This window comes from Mesoplodon densirostris, chromosome 10 (genome assembly GCF_025265405.1).
Source record: "Mesoplodon densirostris isolate mMesDen1 chromosome 10, mMesDen1 primary haplotype, whole genome shotgun sequence".
In the NCBI taxonomy this organism is placed as follows: domain Eukaryota; kingdom Metazoa; phylum Chordata; class Mammalia; order Artiodactyla; family Ziphiidae; genus Mesoplodon; species Mesoplodon densirostris.
In genome coordinates this window covers 23251684-23275437 of record NC_082670.1, presented here as the reverse complement: position 1 = coordinate 23275437, position 23754 = coordinate 23251684, and the positions used below count along the sequence as shown (strand labels likewise).

The 23754-nt window shown below is 50.1% G+C and overlaps 1 protein-coding gene across 2 annotated transcripts; it reads left to right on the top strand.

Annotated features, from left to right (window-relative positions):
• The first annotated feature begins 22 nt into the window (after positions 1-22).
• On the top strand, positions 23-23754 carry TRIM26 (tripartite motif containing 26). 2 transcript variants are annotated; one of them, XM_060110824.1, is made up of 8 exons: positions 23-148; positions 13061-13548; positions 13713-13808; positions 15064-15294; positions 19592-19614; positions 20102-20217; positions 20458-20490; positions 21009-23754. In XM_060110824.1, the coding sequence occupies exons 2-8, from the start codon at positions 13111-13113 to the stop codon at positions 21692-21694; spliced, it is 1623 nt and encodes a 540-aa protein (XP_059966807.1). In that variant the 5' UTR covers positions 23-148; positions 13061-13110; the 3' UTR covers positions 21695-23754. The 2 variants fall into 2 exon arrangements, with proteins under 2 accessions (XP_059966807.1, XP_059966809.1); XM_060110826.1 differs by lacking the exon at positions 13713-13808.

Sequence of the window (23754 nt, the reverse complement as noted above, 5' to 3'; positions counted from 1 at the left end):
CTCGGTGGAGGGCTCCAAAGAACCCGGAGATTACCGGGCGGGGACGCGCCGTCGCGCTGGATGCTGGCGGAGGAGCGCGACCCGGAACTGACCGCCGCGGGAAAGAAGCGACACCAGCCCGGGATTCGCGGCCCGGAGCTGGGGACCGGTGAGTAGGGGGCGCCCGGTGAGAAATGCAGCAAAGCAGCAGTCACACACGCGCCCCGGGGCCCGGGCAACCGAACGCGGCCGCGCGAGCGGAACGAGGCCGGGCCGCCGGGCCGGCTTGGGAGAAGGGTGAAGTTCGCGGCGTCCTCCCTCCCGGCCTAATCCTCCTGCTTGCTTGGGCCTCCATTCGCTCCCTCCTCTTGGGTCTTCCTCGCTTTCCCGTGTCCAGCTCAGGCACCCATCCATCCTTGTCTCCAGAGTCAGAAGTAAGCGGGGCCCAGATGACGGTCTCGTTGCTTGGAGCCGCGTAGAGTGCCAGTCAGGCTCCAGGACCAGAGCCATGGTGTTTTGTTGTTTTTTTTTTTTTTAATTGGTCAGAATAAACCGGTTTAGCCACGTATACTTGGAGCTGTGCATTCACTTCCTCCTCCAGTCCATTAGCACATCAGCATTTTCCCTGCTGCTTTTCACCCTGTATGGCCTTAGAAAACTGTGTAAATTTGCCTTTGTGGAGCTTATGAGAGGCAAACACTTCCAAATTCCCAGTACGTTCCAGATTTTGACACCACGCCGGTTTGTGTGCACTTACAGAGAATGATATTCGTTCGTGCATGCAACAAATATCAGTGTCATTGACCGTGCCTGAGCTAAAAATCAATCCCTAGAGTTACTCACCCCCCAAGCTTAAAAGAATCAGCTTTTTTAAAAAATGGACTTTATTTTGTATATTCCTCAAACTACAATTCCATATTTTTGAAAAAAGACTATTTTTTAGAACAGTATTAGATTTATAGAAAAATCGTGAAGCTAGTACAGAGTTCCATATACCCCAAACCTTTTCCCCATTCATTTATTAACACCTTACATTAATATGGAACATTTGTTACAATTAATGAACCTGTACCGATACATTATTATTGGCCTGCGTCCATAATGCATTCAGATTTCCTTCGTTTTTACGTAAGTACTTTACGTAAGTTTCATGATCCCACCCAGGTTACCATATTCCAATTAGTTCTTATTATGCTCCCCGTGGCTGTGGCAGTTTCTCAGACTTTGTTTTTTTGTTTGTTTTTTTTTTAGTGGTACGCGGGCCTCTCACTGCTGTGGCCTCTCCCGTTGCGGAGCACAGGCTCTGGACACGCAGGCTCAGCGGCCATGGCTCACGGGCCCAGCCGCTCCGCGGCATGTGGGATCCTCCCGGACCGGGGCACGAACCCGCGTCCCCTGCATTGGCAGGCGGACTCGCAACCACTGCGCCACCAGGGAAGCCCCTCAGACTTTGTTTTTGATGATCTTGAGAGTTTTGAGGAATATCCCCCATGTGTATTATAGGCTGCCCCTCTATTGGAATTTGTCTGTTGTTTTTCTCCTGAGTCTGGGCTTATGGGTTATTGGGAGGAAGACCACAGAGGTAGATTGCCGTTTTCATCACTTCACATCAAGGGAACATGCTTTATAACTTGATGCTGATCTTGATTACCTGGCTGAGAAGTCAGGCTTCTCCACTGTAAAGTTACTCTTCCTCCCCTCCTCCCCCCCATGCCCCCCCACCCCCTTCCATACTGTACTCTTTGGACAGTAGTCAAACTGTGTGCAGCCCTGACCTAAGGAGTGGGATTATCTCCTGCCTCCTTAAGGGCAACTCCGTACATATATTATCTGGAATTCTTCTGCGTGGGAGATTTGTCTCTTTTGCCTTATTTAATCACTTATTCAATCATTTATTTGTATCAGTATGGACTCATGGATATTTATTTTATACTTTGGGTTATAATTCAATACTACTTTGTTTTGTTACAACTTTAGCCATTGCGAGTTCTTTTAAGTTGGCTCCTGTGCTCTTTTCTAGCATGTATTTTTATAGAGTTTTTTGCTGTTGAAAACACTTCCGCTTATGTGACCTCGATTGAAGTTCAAACAGCCTGGAGAACTTGACAAGACGTTATTCTTACCTTGTTAAGCAGTAAGGAAACTGAGGCCCAGCGGCAGTAGGTGACTTCTTAGATGTCACTTCCCCCAAAGGGAGTGATAGGCTGGGCTCAGACTGGGGTGACCGCTGCAAAAGACACTGCGAGCTGCAGAGGAGAGCCAGTAGTTGGAATTGAGGCTTCTTGGGGTGACTTCAGACTTAAACCCCCCCAGGATCAGAATAGGAAAAGACATGGAGAATGGGAAGAAATTGGTTTTGGAAAACAAAGGCTTAATTTGGCTGGCATCCAGGGTAAATTAAAACTTGCCAACTTGGTAGAAATACAGTGACCTTTCCCCCCAAACTATATGTGCAGAGGGAGATCTGGGTAGTGTTTGTGGCCAAGAATGTCTAATCTGAGGGGAGCCCTTGGAGCCTCCTGCTGAAGCAAGATTGCAAAGTGGGAAGGGGAGTGTGGTGAGGGGGATAATGAAGAAGATATGAGGCTCTGGAATCATGGGATAACATTTAGCCTCACAAACATTTACAGACTTTGTGCCCGATACTGGAGATATGAAAAGATCGGTGAGACCTGACCCTTGGGTTCACATCCTGGTTGGAAGAAAGATGGGTAAAAATATCAATTAGGAAGTGGTATGATAGTGCTATAATAGAAATGTAGTATCTGCAGGAGCTTCCCGAGGGAGGGAATTCATTCAGCTTAGAGGTGGGATGGGCACAGGAAGGACCTCACAGATAAGGGGGCATATCTGATTCAGGCTTTCAAGGATGAGCTGGGACTGAGAAGCTCATGTACAAGAGCAAGGGGTGGGGAGAGGGGGTGGTGAAGAAGGGGCTGTCTTTCCAGTTCAGTGTCTCTAGCGTTAGGATTCAAGGCTGTATGGGTAAGTGGGGGGCAGATTATAGGGGGCCTGTGTGCCCTGCTGTGCAGCTTTGACCTCAGGAATTTTGAAGTAGGAGGGTGGCAGGATGAGTTCCATGTGTTAGAGGACCCTGGCAGCACTTTGTACGAGCTATGCTACATTTCACCACATCTAAGATGTCATCAATTATTTTATTTCCACATAGAAAAAATATTTTGCCAGTTAAATTATGGCATGCCATTTATCACATTTCAGAGATGCAAACATGTAATGACATGGGTGTCTCAAATTTGATTAAAGTAGTAACTTCCTAGCTGGTGGCTTAGGGCCCTCCTTCTTCTGGGGAATGAATGGTTAGACTGTCTCCATCTCACTAACCCATAGATTTTGAGTTCACTGACTCCATTTATGATCTTGAAGAAACTAAATTTGATTAACTGGCTTTTTCCTGCCTGATAACCAATTGTCAAAACAAACAAACAGACAAACCAAAAAAACCCAATAAAACTGGGATACCTGATCCAAAGATATCATCTATGTTTATTCTGCTTTGGTGGCTCTTGATCACAGCAGTGACTTTATGTTGCACAGTAAATATTCTGGTATGCTTGCCAAACCTTTATGTCAATTTGTCCTGTGAATTGCCTGGATGTTACCTCCTACCCCTATTACTTCATGGTGATATTGAGACCCAGAAAGGTCAAGAATCTAGCCCTGGGCTGCACAGCAGAGTAGCTGAGGCTGGGTGATAATCTGGGTTTTCATCCGAACCCAGGACTCTTCACTTTAGGCTTTGGTTAGAATGACAGCTGGGGCGGAAGAAGATCTGCCTGCTCCTTACTCAACAATGGAGCAGGTTGGAGATCTGTTATGTCCTGGCAGGTTGTATTCTACCTGTGGGGCCCAGAGAGAACAGAATTGCCACTTAGTGTCTACCTTTGCCCAGTGCTTTGTCTAGATGAAGAGGCTGATTTTTCTGCATGAGCTCTTTGTATATTTCAGCCTAGTAACCATCAATAACTTCCTCTGCTGTATCTGGCAGGAATTTGGGGTGGGGATGGGAGAGGTCAGATGATAGACAAGTCCAAGCTGGCTGGGCAGAAAGGGCATTTTTTGGCATTTATTGCCTCTGGTGACAGAAAAGTTCAAGGTTAGGCTAGATTCAGGCACAGCTCGATACAGGTTTCACCGGATGCCATCAGAACCTGGTTTCTTTCACTTCATCCCTGGGTTAGCTTCATTCTCAAACAGGCTAACCCTCTGGCTAGCTGCTCTAGCAGCTCCAAACCGTTTGACCTCACTTCTTGCAAGTTCTAGAGAAAAAGTTCTCAAGAATCTTTTTTCCCCCGTGACTCAACTAGGTCTCCTTGTGACTGGCTGCAATTGAGTCATGTTCTCAACCCTGAAGCAAGCACTGTGGCCAGGGGGGCTTACGACTCTTTCTCTTGTTCCACCTTTGAGCTGGGGGGAGAGCTCTACCCCAAGCACATGATCCCCAGAAAGGAACTGGGTAAAGTTAGCAGAGGAAGGAAGAATGGAAGCTGGTGGACCCCTTCCTGCAAAAGATAAACATTTACAGCACTTACTAGTTGGATCAAGGGACAGTCTGATCTGCTGCTTTAGGGCTGATTCCCTGGCCTGTTACTGGGCCTTTCTTCATGCTGTTTCTTTTTATTATTTTTTTTAAGCATTAAACATACATATACATACACACAATGGGATTCTATTTCCTGTTCACCAGATTGGCAATTTTTTTTTTTTTAGAGTGTGAAGCATCTATTACGTATTTAATTTTTTTGTTTTGTTTTAAATTGAGGTATAATCGACATATAACATTGCATTAGTTTCAGGTGTACGACATAATGATTTGATATTTGTATATATTGCAGAATGATCACAATAGTCCTGTTAACGTGTGTCACCATGTATAGTTACAAAGTTTTTTCTTCTTGTGTTAAGGGCTTTTTTTTTTTTTTTTTTTACGGTACACGGGCCTCTCACTGTTGTGGCCTCTCCTGTTGCGGAGCACAGGCTCCGGATGCGCAGGCTCAGCGGCCATGGCTCACGGGCCTAGCCGCTCCGCGACATGTGGGATCTTCCGGGACCAGGGCAGGAACCCACATCCCCTGCATCGGCAGGAGGACTCTTCAACCACTGCACCACCAGGGAAGCCCAGTGTTAAGGGCTTTTAAGATCTACTCTCCTAGCTACTTTCAAATATGCAATTCAGTATTATTACCTATAGCCACCATGGCAGAAATTTAAAAGATGAAAATATCAGGTATTGGTGAGGCTGTGGAGCAACATGGGCGCTCGGAGCCTGCTAGTGGGGACACGCGGTGGTACAACCACTTTGGAAACAGTGTGGCCTGATGTAGGTAAGTTGGGGGTGCATCCTGCTTGCCTGGGTGTACTAGGGCATGTGAGCAGAAATGTTCACAGAGCAGTGTTTGTAATTGTCCCAAACTGGAAACAGCTCAGGGGCCATAAGAAGTAGACTGCATCAGGGAGTTCCCCGGTGGTCCAGTGATGAGGACTCAGCACTTCCACTGCCGAGGGCCGGAGTTCGATCCCTGGTTGGGGAACTAAGATCCTGCAAGTCGCATGGCGTGGCCGAAAAACAAAAATAGGCTACATCAGAAGTAGAATTATACCGTCATAAAGCAATGAAAATGAACAAAATCGGCTCACAATCATGTGAGTGAACCTCACAGACTTGACGTAGATAGTCTCCCCTGCCCCCCCCCCACAAATGCAATATGATTCCATTCATTTGAAATGCTCAAAACCAGGAAAAATAAACTGTTTTGTTCACGGATGCATACCAAGTGTAAAACGAAAGAAGAGGGAAGGAGCGATTCTCACCATTATAATCACAACCATTTCCCGGGACACAGCTTTTTCTTCTCTCCTGGTTTCTGTACGTTCCTGGAGCCAAACCTTGGATACCATGACTGGGGGTGTGCTGGTGATTGCAGCCCACTGTTCTGCAGGGAATCTGAAGAAATCACTTCTCTCTAGTACTTTCTCATCTTGCTGGAGGGAAAGGACAAGTGGCTGAGATTTCTTGCACTAGTTCAGCAGATACTTAGGAAGCATTTTGTGGGCATCAGACGCTCTGTGCCTGTGCTTTATTCACTTCCTCAGCCAGTTTTTCATGTTTCCTCTGTCAGGCACTGTGCTAGATTCTGGGGATAAGGCGGACACAGCCTCTGTCCAACGCGGTGGGAAAAGCTGGTGTTAAATAAGTAATTATAATAATAAGTAGGGACTCACGATTGCATAGAAGTATCCAGTGCAGTGTGGAGTGCTGGGGGGCTGTATAAGGGAGAGAGCATGTGGCCTCAGTGTGACAGGTCAGGAAAGAGGAGGTGGCTTTCAGCTGAGACTTCAAGCTGGAAAAGGAGTCTACTAAGAAGGAAAGGAATGGTGTTCTATTCAGAGGGAACACCATTTTCAAAGGGTTCAGGCAGGAAAGAGCATGGCACTTTTGGAGGCTTAGAGAGGGGTTTGGTTTGTCTGTGGGGTCGAGTTTGAGGTGGGCAATGGCAGGAAATGAGCCTGGAGACAAGGCCTGGGCCTAGATTATTGGCGGCCTCACAGAGCATGGGAAGGAGTTTTCACTTTATCCCTGGAGCCTGGGTGGTTACATGAGCGAACCTGTGTTTTAACACGTGGCAGGGTATGTCTGAGGGACGAAAGGAAGGCTGCGGTGCCTGGAACACTAGGCAATGAAGAGAGGAGGTTTAAGTACATCGGGAAGGCCTTGAGGATTGTATAATCCCCACAGTTAGCTCTGATTGCAGCTTCCAAAGGATCACTCAGTTATGTCACTAGATGTAAGCTCTGGGAGGGCAGGGACTTTTCCCATTTTTGTTCTCTGTTGTATCCTCAGTGCCTGGAGCTTAGTAAATACCTATTAACTGTTGAATGAATTTTGCCACCCTCGTACTTAAAAGCCTCAGCAGCGCTTCAAAGCCTTGTCCCATCCAACTCCCAGTGGCTGCTGCTTCCATGCCCTGCCCTGGGCCCTGTGGGGATTTCCACTGTTCAGAGCATGTCTCGGCCTGGCCCCGGGGGTTTGCATGGCCTGCACTGTGCCTCAGAGCACCAGTGATGCTTGACCTGTGGGGGAAAAGTAACCCACGTGTGACCTCAGCAATGCACCGCCCACCGAACTGGCATCCCCTGAGATTGCCTGGTGCCCAGCCCACAGCCAGGCCTGTAAAGATATTGGGAGTCCAGGTGTCGGCAGCAGGGGCGTGGCCACTCCTCTAGTATCCAGATCCAGATCACTTGCTTTTTGCCCTGAATTTTGTCCTTTCCTGCTTTGTTAGAGGTGTCTCACAGAAGTTTACTTCTAGGAGAATTTGGTTATTTCAGATTAAGAAATGAGGCTTAATCTGGAGCCCCAGGAGACCTTAAATGGCCTTCCCACAGGGCACGGAGCCCTAGGCTCAGCACTTTAGGATCACAAGGAAGAAGGGGCTCTTGTTTGGAGCCCCATGCGTGGACTTGAGAAGCAGCCTGAAGACCAGGGTGCAAATCCAGCCCCCTCCATTCACCTCCCTGGGCCTTGGAGTCCACATCTGGGATTCGGTGTCCTCTAGGGTCCCTTGCTGTGGCATGTGGGAGCCCAAGGCAGCAGGAAGGAGGGACGAAGGTGTGGGGCATCAAAAGCCATGGGAAGTTGAGGGAAGGTTTAGAACCTGCTAGGGTAGAAGTTGGCAACTGTTAAGAAACAGGGGTCTAGAGTTAGATCCTTTCCCTCTGGAGTGTAAGTACCTGTCCCTTACAAGGTGTGGGCATTCGCGGCGATGCTTCCCTCAGCTAGTTTTTTTTTTTTTTAACCTGACTCAAACTGTTTATTAAAATTACACATAATACATCATAATCAAGTAGGGTTTATTCCTAAATAAAGATGACTTATAAGAAAATATTTTAACACAATTCATCACATTAATGAATTAAAGAAAAAAACACATGACTATATAAAGAAGAAAAAATCATGTATCAAGTTATATATATATATATACACGTATGTATAAATATATATATAATTCTCTAAATAGTAGGAATAGAAGTTTCTTTTCGTAACTTGATAAAGTCTATCTACCAGAATTCTAACCATGAAAAGAGAAACCTCGGCTAGTTTTTACAACTCACAGGGGTTCTTGCAGCCAGCACTTGTGCACGGCATCCACATCCTGAAATGTGTGCCAGAAATTATGTGGTGTCACCTCAGCCAGTCTGTTGACATACGTAGAGTAGGTATTTAGGAGATGCGGAGAGCTGTAGGGGACAGGTGGATTGTGGGGCAAGGGGAACTCAAAAAGGTCGGTAGTGTCTCCAGTTCTGCCTGGTTCTGTGGAATTGAAACCAGCTTCTGGTTTATTGAAAGGACAGAAGACCTGTCCACCCCAGGGCAGGGGTGAGTGGCCTCTGGTAGAAGGTAATCCATGAAACGACTTCCTCAGGTTTCAGAATTCTCATTTGGGTAAAGGAAGTAGGGTGGACCATGTTGTGAAGACTTTTTCTGGCTCTGGCTTTCTGTGGTTTCTGTCCACCCAGAGAGCCAGGAATGGAGAGGAGTGTGATAGTTTTACCCCTTATTGTGAAAACCTGTCGAGATCATCAGAATATGCTAAAGGCACAAATGATAGAAAAGGCAGAATCACAGGGGAGCGTGGTAAGTTGGGGAGGGGTTTTGGAGAGGGTCAGTCTTGCGTCGGCTCGAAAGGGTTGGCTGTGCAGTGTGACCCCAGGTCCACCCGCGTCTCATACAGGAGCCCTGCTTCCTGTCAAATCTAAGGCAAGCGTGCTTTCCCTCAGCGTCAGCAGTAATACATGCCCCTTTACTTTTGTCAGCACTCTCCAGTTTACAAAGCCCTTCCATTGAGATGACCTCATCCAAGCTTCCTGACAAAGGAACTGGTATTAGGCCCCGTTTTACAGTTTGCCTGGGCAGAGAAGAGAGTGTAATGGATTGGACTGAGGCATCAGCACCAGACACTGCTTCCTAGCCACGTGCTCTTGGGCAAGTTGCTTCCCTCCCTGAGCCTCAGTTTCCTCAGAAAAGTATCCTGAGCATTAAACAACATAAGATGTGTAAATGGCCGGTAAGGTGGGTCCTACAGAAATGCTGTCACCAAGAAGTTGTTAGTCGCTGGGCTTTTGGGTTAGAGCCCTAACTTGAACCTGGTTTCAACCCACAGATTTACACCTCGAGTCTTTTTTTTTTTTTTTTTGCTGTACGCGGGCCTCTCACCGCTGTGGCCTCTCCCGTTGCGGAGCACAGGCTCCGGACACACAGGCTCCGCGGCCATGGCTCGCGGGCCCAGCCGCTCCGCGGCACGTGGGATCTTCCGGGATCGGGGCACGAACCCGCGTCCCCTGCATCGGCAGGCGGACTCCCAACCACTGCGCCACCAGGGAAGCCCTACACCTCGAGTCTTATACATAGTCAGCAATGCCAGAGTAAGCCATCTTCAATATTTGTTATATATTCAGGATGGAGCCTATATAACCAAGCAATGGGATTGAACGTAGAACTGTACTGTGTTTCATTTGTTAGTTTCAGCAGACTCTCAAACAAATGCATATGCAATTAACATTGCCTTCGTTCCTCTGAATCCATTCATTTGTTCAGCACCTATGTATTGAGCTTCTACAAGTGTTGGGCACGATCATCTCTATTAGAGATTTTCAGCATCTTTGGTAGTTACAGACTCTTGTACAGATTCTTTTAAGAAGGATGGAAAACTCTAGCCCCTCTCCTCAGAAAATTTTTCTGACTTTTTATTTTGTTTCGTTGAACCATTTAAAAGTAAGTTGTAGTCATACAGTCCTAAATACTGCAGCATGTGTTGCCTGAAAATATGTACATTCTCATACATAACTTCAATAAATGCTATTAAAAAATCAATAATAATTTCTTAATATGATCCAATACCTAGTCTTTTGTCAAATTTCCTCTAGTTGTCCCCAAACTGTTTTTAATAGCTTTTTAAAAAAACAGGATCTAATCAAAGTATTTGCATTTGATTCTTATTTCTCTTTAGTCTTTTTAAATCAAGAACAATCCTGTTTTATTTTTCATGACTGACTTTTTAAAAGTCCAGGCCAGTTGTCTTGTGGAATGTCTCCTATTCTGGATTTATCTGTCTCCTGATGATGGGCTTTAACTCATTCTTCTAACCCTCATATTTTCTATAAACTGGAAGGTAGGTTGAAAGATGTGATTGGATTCATTCACATCAAACTTTTTATTATTTTTTATTTTTGGCTGCGTTGGGTCTTCGTTGCGACACGTGGGCTTTCTCTAGTTGTGGCGAGCAGGGGCTACTCTTCGTTGCGGTGCGCGGGCTTCTCATTGTGGTGGCTTCTTGTTGCAGAGCACGGGCTCTAGGCTTCAGTAGTTGTGGCACGTGGGCTCAGTAGTTGTGGTGCGCGGGCTCTGGGGTGCACAGGCTTCAGTAGTTGTGGTGCATGGGCTTAGTTGCTCCGCGGCATGTGGGATCTTCCCAGACCAGGGATCGAACCTGTGTCCCCTGCACTGGCAGGCAGATTCTTAACCAATGCGCCACCAGGGAGGTCCCACCTCAAACATATTTGGCATGACTACTTCAAAGGTGACATTGTGCAATTCATATGGTGCCACATTGGGAACCATATGCCAGAAACACCTGTCCCTCTATTAGCAATGCTGGATTTGGTCATTTACTAAGGCCATCACCAGATCTCTCCCTTATCAAGGTACATTAGGGAGTAACCCACTGGGCGGTACTTAGCACCATGGGACTGTCCTGTCCCCTAGTACCTCATGGTTTTAGTATCTGATGATGATCCTTGTCTTATACAGTGGAGCTTGTAAGATGGTGTTTTTCTAGTTCTATCATCCCTCCTACACTTACTCACCAGCATTCTTCTCTAATCCCTGGACAGGTTTTTCATCTAGTACATTAGTAACCATTTTCATACAGTGTTGGGGGTTTAAAGATGTGTGAAAGTCCAGCATGGAGCCTGGGTTAAGAACTCCTGCTCCAGGTGATGAGGGTGCCTGATTGTGTCAGGTTTTGTGTGGACGGGGAGCTGTAGCTGAGCTCTTCATAGTACTTTTATTCATCTGGTCATTTGCAACAGAATTAAATTCCCAGCCCCGAAGTAAACACATGCCATCCCCCTACAACAATAAAAGAAACAAATAACCTTAGCCTTTGAACTTCCAAGCCCCTCAGCAAAGTGAGTTGGTGAAGGGCTCCACCACCCGCAGGAATCACCTCAGGCTCACTTCCTCAACAGACAAACCAGGGAGTTGACCAGGCAATTCCTAGGATTTTTACTACCCTTATTAACGTTCTAAAAACTTTATTACCTTCATTTACCAGTTAAATTCCTTGATTCTTTCATTTGAGCTTTGTAGGTACAGGTCTTTTCCACACTCCTAAAGTCACACATCTCTGAATCCATTGGAGCTTCCAGTTGGAGTTCATTGTCAGCAGTAAAATAATCCCTTACATTTGTACAGTACTTTCACTTTATAAAGCACTTTTTATATATTGCTGCGTTAGATCCTCAAGAAGTAGACTTTGTATTCCTGTGTCGTTTTCTCTTTGGGGCTTTATTTCTAGCTCATTCATGTCACTACAGTGAAACACCTTGAAGGCCACTGAACTCTGCTGTAATGGACTTTCACGTACATAGTCAGTAATCGGATTGATTTGCCTGTGGTTCCAAGGGCTTCATTCCAGCCTCGCAGTTACCTGCGTGCCCTATCTGCTGGCTGTCTTCCCAGCGACTGCTTATTGCCTCTTGTGGGTCCTTCTGTGGGTCTGCGGCACAGCAGATTCCCCAGTTTGCCCCACGAGTCTCTCGTTTGCTTTAACTGTGGAGCTCGTGTGTCACTATGGCGGTTCATCCTCACTTTAAATTTCCACTCTTGCTCTACTTGTGCTTTGAACACTCACTGGATTTGGGAACCGCGGGTTCTGGGTTCTCTCCTAGATTCCCCCTCTATACCGCACTTATGCATAGTATTTTCAACGTAATTCTTTTACTCAAACCACTTAGAAACCCTTGAAGGTAAGTATCACTCTCCCCATTTTACGGATGGATAAACTGAGGCTCAGAGTACTTAAATGAGTTCTCTCTTGTCACACAGTGTCAGGGCAGGAGGAAGCTGTTGGGTTAGGTGTGCTGAGGCTCCTAACCTCAGACAGGAAGTGGGCCAGGGCTGCAGAGGTAAACAGGACTAAAGTCCTCTCTGTGCTCAGCTTCTGTGCTCCCTCTTACGGCCAAGCCCTCATCAGCACATCACGGTCAAAAGCCACCTGAGGCTTCCTCTCACGTTGGTCTCAGTCGCCCTTGTTAGCAGTAGAGCAGCCAGGCCAGCTGCACAGGGGGGCACATCTGAGAACGAGTCTGGTGTGGTCAGGCCGTGCTCTGCCGGCAGGCTGAGTCTGGGTAGAGACCTGCTTTCTGGGGGAAGTGAACCAAGCCAAAACTTCAGCACAGCCCAAGGAAACATCTATAAAGGAGAACACCAGAACTCAGACTCTTGACACTTCTTGAGTCTTGGTAAAGAACCTCGGTGCGCTTAGTCCTTGACACCTGAGATCTACAGGGAAGACAAAGGAGCCTCTTGACTCTGTCAGGGCCCCCCGTGAACAGCTGTGCCGCCCGTGCAGTGCAGAAGTGAGAGAGCACTGGGCACACAATAGACTCTGTAGATTTGCATGTTATGACAGTTTTCCAGCAGGTAGTTATCTGGTGCCTTGTTCTGTCATAACGGGTATATTAGAGCGATTTCCCAACAGATGGAAGGAAAGGGTCTTGAGGTAGGGGTGCTTTCCCAACAGCGTGGCGTGGGCTGGTGGCAGCTCTGCTCTCCCTTCTACCAAGCTACCCTCTCTGGGCCTCAGTTTCCTCATCTGTAAAATGAGGGAGTTGGACTTGAGGATCGGTAAGGTCCTTTCGCTCTGATTCTGTGTGAGCCTCGTAGGAGCTGCTAAGTATCTATTGATTGACTGATCGATCGCTGGGGCTGGCAGCTTTGTGCAAGGCTGCCATTTCTGCCCCTCTGCTGTGCCTGCTCTTGACTCCGTGTCTGGTCTCCAAGGAGGAGAAGTCCCCACCAGTGAACAGGGACCCCTCTGAGCTCAGGACACCATGGCTGCGTTGGCACCACTGCGGAGCCTGGAAGAGGAGGTGACCTGCTCCATCTGCCTCGATTACTTGCGGGACCCGGTGACCATTGACTGTGGCCACGTCTTCTGCCGCAGCTGTACCACCGACATCCGCCCTGCATCAGGGGGCCGCCCTGTCTGCCCCCTGTGTAAGAAGCCTTTTAAGAAGGAGAATATCAGGCCAGTGTGGCAGCTGGCCAGCCTGGTGGAGAACATCGAGCGGCTGAAGGTGGACAAGGGCCGGCAGCCTGGGGAAGCGGCCCGGGAGCAGCAGGACACGAGGCTGTGCGAGCGGCACCAGGAGAAGCTGCACTACTACTGCGAGGATGATGGCAAGCTGCTGTGTGTCATGTGCCGGGAGTCCCGGGAGCACAGGCACCACTCGGCCGTCCTCGTGGAGAAGGCGGCCCAGCCCCACAGGGTAAGCCCTCCTCACCCCCGCAGGGAGGGATGCTCTGCTTGGCACCCACCCGGAGGCGAGGCCTGGCGCAGACCCCTCAGAAGGCTTCTCGCTGGCCGAGGACTCAGCCCGAGTCCACCCTCCTGCCTCAGCCCAGAGCATCCCCACTGCTTGTCTTTCTACAGGAAAAAATCCTGAACCACCTGAGTACCCTAAGGAGAGACAGAGACAAAATTCAGGGCTTTCAGGCCAAGGGAGAAGCTGATATCCTGGCTGTGCTGGTAAGTGAGGCTGTTGAGGGAAAGCTCTGAGGCAGGCAGCCGGCTCCCTGGGAGAGGGAGCCCCGACTGGACTGACGGCCGGGAAGCCTGGGCTTTAGCCCAGGCCCTGCCGGTCTGAGCTCTGTGGCTCTGGCCTGCTTCCTCGTCTCACAAGTGGGTTGCCTGGATGTCAGCTAAGGTCCTCCTCCTTCTGTGACTCACCGCAGCTGCAGGGCGTGTCTGCTCAGCAGAGCCAGAGTGTAGGGAACTGAGGAAGGCCTGGCTTCGTTCTTCCTTTCAAAGAGAGGGAGAAAGACATGGTTCCTGAGAGTGAGGGGAGCAGGGGGTTTGGAAGGAGGGAGCTGGCTCCAGGACGAGAACTGAGAGGGGTGGGCTAGGCAAGGCCCGACCAGCTCTGAAGACGCTGTGTCTAGCGAGTCCTGCGCCTGTGGTTGCCAGTAGTTAGGAAACAGGCAGCGCGTTGTGTGCTTGATGAGAGATGGGATCAGAGGGAAAAAACTGATAAGAGGTTCCAGTTTTCTAGGGGAACGTCTGTTGGGGAAGTGGGCATTGGAGGGTGGAGGGATGCTGGGACCAGTCCCAGTGGTGAGCAATTAGGCCCTGGGAGAGGGACAGAGTGAAGCAGGCGACGGCCCAATCCAAGGAGTGCCTCCAGGTGCTCAGTGTGCGAGGATGCTGACCAGATCCCAGCCTGGACTCGGCAGGGAGACTTGGGGACAAGAAAGGACATGGTCCCTGAGCATAGACATTCCACAGTTTCACGGAGGGAAGAGCATATAGTCCTACATGGCAGGGATGGGGTACACACAGATATTTTACACATAAGGGGGAGGATGCTGAAGAGAGGATTGGTCAGGCTTGGATAAAATTAATCAAGGAAAACTTCCTGGAAGAGGCAGCACACGGCGATTGGTGTCCAGGAGGGGGAAATGTGTTTGCTCATAATGTTCCTCAAAGGACCCCAGAACATACTGGTTTACCTAGAACAGATAATGGCAGGCAGTCAGGGTTCCAATCCCATGGTGTCTGAGGGAACTGACCTGACTGACTTACTGTGTCTTCTTTGAGGAAAGGAGGTTGCCACAGGAGAGCTCTAAAGCCCCTTCCAGCCCAAACACTGTAGAATTCATGAATGGGGTCAGGGAGGGGCACGAGAGGCAAAGAGCCAGCCTGTGCTCCCCTACACCAGGTCCTGGAGGGATCTTCTGCCCCGGGGCGGACGTGTCACCCCCTTCTCCCCTTCCCACCCCTGCAGAAGAAGCTCCAGGACCAGAGGCAGTGCATCGTGGCTGAGTTTGAGCAGGGCCACCAGTTCCTGAGGGAGCGGGAACAGCGCCTGCTGGACCAGCTGGCGAAGCTGGAGCGGGAGCTCACAGAGGGCAGGGAGAAGTACAAGACCAGGGGCGTCGGGGAGCTTGCCCGGCTGGCGCTGGTCATCTCCGAGCTGGAGGGCAAGGCACAGCAGCCGGCTGCAGAGCTCATGCAGGTGAGAGACCTCCCTGGGGCAGGGAGCCGGGAGACCAGGACAGCAGGTCTTGGCCCTGCCACTCACTTACAGGACCTTTGGAGAGTCGCTTCTTTTCGGGGCCTCAGTTTTCTCGTCTGAAGCATGGAGATGATAATCTTTATCCCCACCACTTATTGCAATGATCGCATGAGCATAAAATAACTGGCATGTTGTCACTTCAAAAAGTAAATTTTCTACATGAAAGAGTTTAAAATTTTGAAAGGTGTTGTAGAAATGGAAGAGAAGGTCATTAGTATTTTCGTTACTGTCCTCCATGCTCATCACTACCGTCACGGGCCTGTCTTCTAACAAGTCATTGGCAGACACTGGTCCAGGGGAAGCTGTTTATGGTTCTGGAGATGAAGAAGCCTGTGGGGTCAGGGGTCACTGAGGGAGGGCTGAGCGTGGCTTCTGTCAAGAACCCAGAGGGTCTGGAGGAGATGGGTAGCTGGGGAAGGGAGACTTCTCGAAGGCAGAGGTTTTCTCTGGGACTGTGGAATCAGCCTCAGAGAATAAGGTGGAGAGCAGGCAGGGGGCCTCTGGAACACCTCCCGGAAGAGGCAGCTTTGGCGCCGAGAAAGGGAGGGTCATGGATTGGAGAAAAGGCTGTCGTGCTGAAATGACACCACAGCTCCTTCCACCCCCAAGCCTCTCAGAGGAGTCACACTGCCTTAAACAGGGCTCAGCGGCCTTTGGAGAGAGCACGCTCGATCTTTCTGCCCTTGCAGGCCAGGAGAAGGCCTGTGTGATGAGCTCCTCCACTTGCATGGTGGGGCTGCTGGCCGGCAGCGGAACCGCCCAGGACCTCCTCTAGGGAAGTGCTGTCCCTGGTCAGTGGCAGGGCGAGTCAGAGTTGGGATGCTGGGGAGAGATGACGAGTCCACCGGGTACACGGGCCGGCACAGGTAGCCTCTGCCTGCCTCTCCATCTTTGCGGATTCCGACTCATGCCTTGGGACTGGCGGGGATGTAGAACTCTTCCGGTCGAGCCCCCACTGATGAAGTCCCTGACGACCAGAGAGAGGAAGAATTTGTCCCAGGCCGTGGGGCAGGTCAGAAATCATGTTAGAGCTCCAGCTCGGGTGTCCTGACTCACAGGCCTCCGGCCTCTTGCTCTTCTTTTCTCTCACTCTGTCCAGAATGTCTCTCTGGTTCCTTCCTTTCCTCCAGAAGTCATTCTGTTCCCTAGAATTTCTCTCTCAGACTCTGACTGGGTCACTTGCTGCCTCTCCACGCCCTCCCCCCTCTGCAGGGGTGCACATCCTTCCTTCCCCCACAGCCGCTGCCACCATGTGGATGTGTACTTGTTGTGGAACAGAGTGGGGACATAGCTGGGGTACTGAGGGGGCTGAGATCCAGCCGTGTCTGCCTGGAGGGGAGCCTCTCCGCAGTCTGCCCAGAAGAGCTTTGTGGGCCAGCAGAGGCCCAGCCTTCAGTGCCTCTGAGACCACTCAGATTGAAGACATCCCTGGGGCCATGTGGGAGGAGGGAAAGGAGAGAAGGTGGGTGTCTGCTGAAAGTCAGTAAAGGAAATGTTGGCGCTGGTGGGTTTTGTCTGTGTGTTTTGTTTGGGTTTGCTTTTGCTGCAAGGGAACTGGACCGCTCACTTCTGAACTGTCATTAGTATTTTACCAGAGATTAGTTGATTGTCAATGGAGAGTAAAGATGAGGCCCTACTAAGATAGGGGCCCTGATCCAAAAGTCTGGTAGAGAAATACAGGTGAGAGAGAGATAAAAACAGGGAATTCCCTGGTGGTCCAGTGGTTGGGACTTGGTGCTCTCACTGCCTAGGGCCCTGGTTTGATTCCTGGTTGGGGAACTAAAAATCCCACAAGACATGCGGTGCGGCAAAAAAAAAAAAAAAAAAAAAAAAAGACAGAGAGAAACAGAGGCCTTTTGACAAAGGCGATAGAAAAGGAAAGATCTCTGGCCTGGGACTATCAGGAAGACAATAAAGGGAACTAGGGGATAGGAGAGCCCCTCTGGAGGGAATTATGAAGCCCCCCTGGTTCAGCCCTGGACAGGCCTTGCAGGGTCTGGTGGCAGGTCGTACCTCTGCCTGTTCCACTGTCGGTCGCCATCCACACCCATGAAGAACCTTAGGGTTCTTAATACCCAGCATTGCTGTGATTCCTGCCCCAGCCTCTCTGCTCTGGCTGCCTCTTTCACCACAGCCCCAGGAGTCTGGAGGGTGAGAGGCCCTCTAGGAGCCTTGGGCAGGTTGCGTCCCTCTGGAGGCCCAGTGTGTGAGGCTGCAGATCGCCTCGGGACTCCCCAGTCTCCCCTTCTGCGTCCTTTGAGAGAAGGGTTCCTGCACTGGTGCTCCGGGTCCCACCCTCTCTGGGCCACTCACAACCTTCAGCCCTTAGACGGGCCTCATATTCTCTCTGTTCTAGCAGCTCCTGTGTCACAAAATATGCCCTCTTGGCTCCCTAACTGCACCCACCTACTGCCCATTTATTTGCCTTTTTATGTCACGTATCCCAGCAGAGCTGTTGGCATACACTGTCTCAAGATTTGTCCCCCCGTTCTCTGAAGCTGGCTCGGACTTACTTGTTTTGAGGGACAGAGTAGAAGGATTTGCCAGCAACTCACAACCAGTCTCTGGTTAGTTGCTTCACGGTGGGGGCGAGGTGTAGCTCTGACCTCTTGGATGGCCTCCCCTCGAGCAAAACCCCAAGTTGTTCTGAGACTTGCTGAAACAGTCCGCAGCAGCCACAGTTTGGCGATCCCATTTGTTTCCCAAATCCCACTCTCTCAAAGAGGTCACTCTGCCCCCACCCTTACCCAGTCCCCCTCCACACTACTGTCTTCTTCCTATAGCACCTATCACTTAATAACATCATATAATGGATTTGTTATGTTGATTCTTTGCTCTCTGCTTCCCGCTGCTAGGGATTTGTGTGTGTGTGTGTGTGTGTGTGTGTGTGTGTGTGTCTCTTTTTTTTTTTCCTGCTCTATCTCAGGCTTCTAGAGTGGTGTCTGACACATAAGAAGCACTTAAAATTTGTGGGATGAGTAAAAGGAAGGCAAAAATTACTATAGAGTATTATGGAGGATTTAGACTTATAAAAGGGAAATAACCAGCATCTCACAAGAACCTCCTTCCCATTCTACCCCCTCCTATCACTCACATAGCACCATCCTCCCTCCTGTGCAAGCCGTGGCCTGTCCTTGATTATCTTTCACCAGTATGCCCAGTCTACCTCAAACATACCTAGAATGTGCTGCTTCCCTGGCTCCACTGTACTGCCCTAGTCAGGGCATCATTATCTCTTGCCAGGTCCATAAACAGCCTCCAGACTGCCCCCTGATGTTGGCGTTGCCTCTCTTAATCCATTCTGTACAGGATGGCCAAGTGATTGATCACTTGGGATTTTGGCTAGCGACTATATCAAACAAGTTATTTCCCTCCCAGAAACAGTTCAGACATGAGGGGTCTAGAGCTGTCAGGGCAGCTGTCCATGAGGTCATTCAGAAAGCTGGTTACTTCCATCTGGTTGTTTCACTAACCTCAAGGTATGCTGTCCTCAGCTGTTTTGTCAAAGTTGGACTCACCATCATATCCAAAATTGAGCCAAGGAAAAAGAGGAAGTAGAATGGAATTTCCTTTTTTAAAGGATGTGACCCCAAAATTATAGTCATTGCTTCCTTTCGCATCCCATTGGCTGGAGCTTTGTCATATGACCAAACCTGGTTACAAGGGAATCTGGGAAGTGTAGTTTTCTGTTGGGTGGCCCTCTGCCCAGGCTATTACTCCACAGGTTCTATTACTAAAAGGAAGAAGGGGAGAATAGATCCTGGAGGATACTTAGCAGTCTCAGCCACTTGAAAAGCAGATCACATACATCACTCCCCTACTTGAAACACTTTGGTGGCTTTCTACTGAACATAGAACAAAATTTGAACTCCTTGCTATATGCCTGTCCAGCCCTGCATGATGTGGCCCCTGCCCCCTTTGCCAAGCCCTTTCCCACCTTGCTTTCCTCCCATTCTTCACCTGGCCAGTACTGAGTTCTTCAAATCTCAGCACAAGTGTCATCCTCAGAGAAGCTGGCCTGTCATCCCCTTCTCCTACCCCCCCCCCCATTTGCTCTGTCATTGTGATTATTTTGTTTGTTTTTGTTTTATCCATTGCTGCCACTAGAATGTCATTTCCATAAGGAAGAACCGCATTTGTTTTGTTCACTGATGTGTCCTGGTCTCTAATAGGGTTGGTACATATGAATGAAGTCTTCTTTGATTCACATTGACTCTTGTGCTTTCTTCCTTTCCAGGACACCAGCGACTTCTTAAACAGGTAAAAGAGTTTCCTTTCCATGGTGCATCTCATTCCCCTGTGCCTTTGTCCCCTCCCCTGTTCCTTGACCATGATCCATCTGAATTAATGGCTGTGTGATATGAGGCCAGAGGTTCCCACATGCATGGTTCATCCTGACAACCTTCTCTTCTGGGAAGCAAGAACATGTCCTTGATAGGTGGAGACTTTCTCTGCACCGGAGCAAGTTCTCTGTATAATCCCCACTCCTGTGTCCACTATCCTTGTCTGAGACGGGACAGGATGGTGTGAGAACACATGTTGGCAGACAAAAGGGCTCTGAATGTTGAGTCTGCTGGTGGTTGTAAGTCTTGGCTCAGCCTTGGGCAGTTCACTTAGTACCTCTGAGGCCCTGTTTTTCCATTACCTGGGGATAATCATACCTTTCCCTCCCCCTTCATAAATTGTCATGAGGATTGAGAGAAATGTAGGAAGAGCTAAGTAGCAGGTTTGTCTGTCATCTTCTCAGGTATCCACGGAAGAAGTTCTGGATTGGGAAACCCATTGCTCGTGTGGTTAAAAAAAGGACAGGAGAATTCTCAGATAGACTTCTGTCTCTGCAGCGGGGCCTGAGAGAATTCCAAGGTAGGGGTTGGGGAGGGCCTTGGGGTGGGAGTCAGGAGCTGGGGTGCCGCTTTGAGAAGAGGATACCTGGCTCCTTCGTGTCGTATTCTCTGACCTGTTCCTCTGAGGTCTCCTGGTTGTTTTTCCCTTCTTGGGATCTCAGGGATGGAGACTTGTCACAAATTAATACTGTCCAAGTGAGAAACAGGTTCATAGGTTTGCTGGGCTTGAGGGTCATTGCTGTCCTTTTATTCTCCCCAGGAAAGCTGCTGAGAGACTTAGAATATAAGACAGGTGAGTATCCGAAGGGTTGTTCCTAGATTTGCCTCAAATAAAGAATACTCTCCCCACAGAATCCTTCTGCCCCCAGGTAGCCCATTCTCTTGTACAGCAGGGAGAGTTTCCCAGCTGCACTTCTGAAGTCCCCACCGTGCATTTTCTGACTATTCTGCTACCCTTCGTCTGCAGTAGAGCCCTCCACTGGAGCCTCTGACCCTTCCCGCCCGTGTTTGGTTATTCTGTCCTCAGAGGTCCTGCCGCCAGTCCTTTTCCCCGTGACCGAGTTCCTTCTCATCTGCCCTGTCATGTGGCTCCTGTATTCGGAGCGAACTCTCTGCCCCAGGCCCCGCTGCTGTGCTGCCTCTGGCCCTGCAGTCAGGCCGCGCATCACATACCCCTGAGGGGCCTGTTCACGCTGCCACAGGCGTGGAGCGCACCCCTTGGATCGTGCGGTGTGGCAGCCCTGCTGTGGAGACTGGGGGTCCCCTCCTGGTCCGCCGGCGACACCGCTACTTCTTCCTTTGTCCCCGCAGTGAGTGTCACCCTAGACCCACAGTCGGCCAGTGGGTACCTGCAGCTGTCGGAGGACTGGAAGTGCGTGACCTACAGCGGCCTGTACCAGAGCGCGTACCTGCACCCCCAGCAGTTTGACTGTGAGCCGGGGGTGCTGGGCAGTAAGGGCTTCACCTGGGGCAAGGTCTACTGGGAGGTGGAGGTGGAGAGGGAAGGCTGGTCCGAGGATGAAGAGGAGGGGGACGAGGAGGAAGAGGGGGAAGAGGAGGAGGAGGAAGAGGAGGCCGGCTATGGGGACGGATATGATGACTGGGAAACGGATGAGGACGAGGAATCGTTGGGGGATGAAGAGGAAGAAGAGGAGGCGGAGGAGGAGGAGGAAGTTCTGGAAAGCTGCATGGTGGGGGTGGCCAGAGACTCGGTGAAGAGGAAGGGCGACCTCTCCCTGCGGCCGGAGGACGGTGTGTGGGCGCTGCGCCTCTCCTCCGCCGGCATCTGGGCCAACACCAGCCCCGAGGCCGAGCTCTTCCCGGCACTGCGGCCCCGGAGAGTGGGCATTGCCCTGGATTACGAAGGGGGCACCGTGACTTTCACCAACGCCGAGTCGCAAGAACTCCTCTACACCTTCACTGCCACCTTCACCCGGCGCCTGCTCCCCTTCCTGTGGCTCAAGTGGCCGGGAACACGCCTCCTGCTGAGACCCTGAGCCCCACACCCACCGATGCTTCACTGCTCTGGGATTCCTGGGCTCTGTGATGGGAGAGGAGGGGCCTGGCTGGAGCACCTGGAGCAGGCAAGGGGAGGGACCCCGTGTCTGCTGCCGCTCCCTCCTTGTGACTGTGGCCCCCTCGGGACCTCACTCAGTGCTGTTCCATCCATCCTGCTCTCGGGCTCCTCTCCCGCCTCCTGGGGTTCCCCTGCTGACTTCTGACCCTGAAGTCCACAGGGCTTCTCCCTCCCTCCTGCCCACTGCCTTTGACCCAGCTCTGCCCTCCTTGTTGAGTAAGAGGCGAGGCAGCACTTTCTTGCCCTGTGTGGCATCCCATGCCAACTGTTCTTGGGAGAGACCAGTTGACTATTACACCCGAGGCCATTTTACTGCCCTCCAATCCCATGGCTTCTCCTTGGCCCAAATGCACTCTGCTGCCTACCTCCCCTGGCACTTTAAACACGCCTACTGCCACCCCAGCGCAGAGTTAAACACACATGAAAATGTTGGAAATGAACCGAATGAAAATCCACTGAGGCTTCCCAGGCCGTTTAAGCCGCCTGGAGTGCGAGTGGAAAACATCTCCTCACAAGGTCCAGAGCGGAGTCCATGCTTCTCTGAGACCAGGGCTGAGCATGTGAGGTTTCCATTACCAGGAGGTGGGACTCCCTGAAGCCATCTGTGATCTGATGGGAAGGATCTAGATATATGTGGCTTTGGGGTAACAGTTGTGATTGGTGATCAATGAATTATCTCTGGGTTGGTCCTCTTGAGGAGAGTTTTTAAAAGAATCAAAAATACCCTCCTCTTGGTCAGTTCATATGAAAGCACCAGGGCAAATATCCAGCCAAGCAAAAACTCCCCTGCCTTGGAAGCCCTGATCAGTTTTTGCAGCAGGGTATGTATTAAACTTCTGTCACTGGCTCTACTCAACATCCAGCTGCCATTTTCCTAGGAGAGGAGCTGGGGAGGGCAAGACAGGGCTGTGCCGGGAGAGGAGAGGAGGGCAGCAGGGGTCCCCGGCAAGCCACCAGGTCTTCATGTCAAGAGAGGGATCAAAGCGTATCCTCATTGCCCACGGGCCCAACCCAAGTCCCAGTCTCTGTCCAGGCTCCGCTAGTGCCCACGGTTGAGCACAAGCTCCTGCTCCAGCTAGATTACCTCGCAGCCTTTGTCCTTGCCCATTCCAGGCACTCTGCCAGTCCCCCGCTTAGCCAGTTTTAACTCCTCCCCTGCTCTAAGAGACTCTTCCCAGCCGCTGTGGATCTCGGGCGTCTCTTAGCCACTACATTATCTGTAGTTGTACTCTTTGTATATATCACATGCTGCCTGAGTCACATGTACATCTGATTTCTGCCTCTAGTTTTGTAAGCTCCTTGAGGGCGGACACTGTATCTTATACTTCTCTTGTATTCTCCATGGCACCTAGTGCAGTGCTGGGCACAGAGTAGGTGCTCAATAAAAACTTGGTGAATGAACAGCTGGGATTCGTATATATTTTATTGTAACTCAAATATTACCGACCTTCACAGTCTATGGCTACAGAGAGGTTCCGTCGATAGCAGTAGCCCAGGGTTTTTCTACCGTGCCCCTTCTGGGTCCTTTAGAACTCTGCAACTCTGCTTGCACACATGCTGTCATTCGTGGAAGCCCCCAAAGAAGAGCTCCCCATGGGACACAGATCAGCCAACGCCAAGGTTCCACCTTGCTCTTCCCCTCCTGCAGTGGTGGCCCTGCGCTGAGATCCAGCACCTGTGGAGCATGGGGCTCCTGCGAGAAGAGTAATGTCCAGCACGGCACACCCACAGTCCTTCCCTGGAAAATAGGCAGTGCCCCAAAGGAAATACAACCTACGGAGATTCAATTCTGCCTCCTAACATTCAACTATCTCACCATTTTTTGTCTGTTCTTTTTGATTTTTTAAAAATTGCCATCTGAAAGGTAGAAGAGGGAGGATTACAGAAAGTACCTCTAAGATTATACTAATGGCAAAGAGCATATTTCCCCCCTGTGCTCTCATTTATGGACTCATTAATGTTTTCCCTCGTAAATTTATT

Bases quoted from the DNA above. Each gene is read 5' to 3' on its own strand.
- TRIM26 (XM_060110824.1), top strand. From the start codon at position 13,111: ATGGCTGCGTTGGCACCACTGCGGAGCCTGGAAGAGGAGGTGACCTGC. The intron at 13,809-15,063 runs GTAAGTGAGGCT...CCACCCCTGCAG, and splicing joins CTGATATCCTGGCTGTGCTG to AAGAAGCTCCAGGACCAGAG. The intron at 20,491-21,008 runs GTGAGTATCCGA...TTGTCCCCGCAG, and splicing joins AGACTTAGAATATAAGACAG to TGAGTGTCACCCTAGACCCA.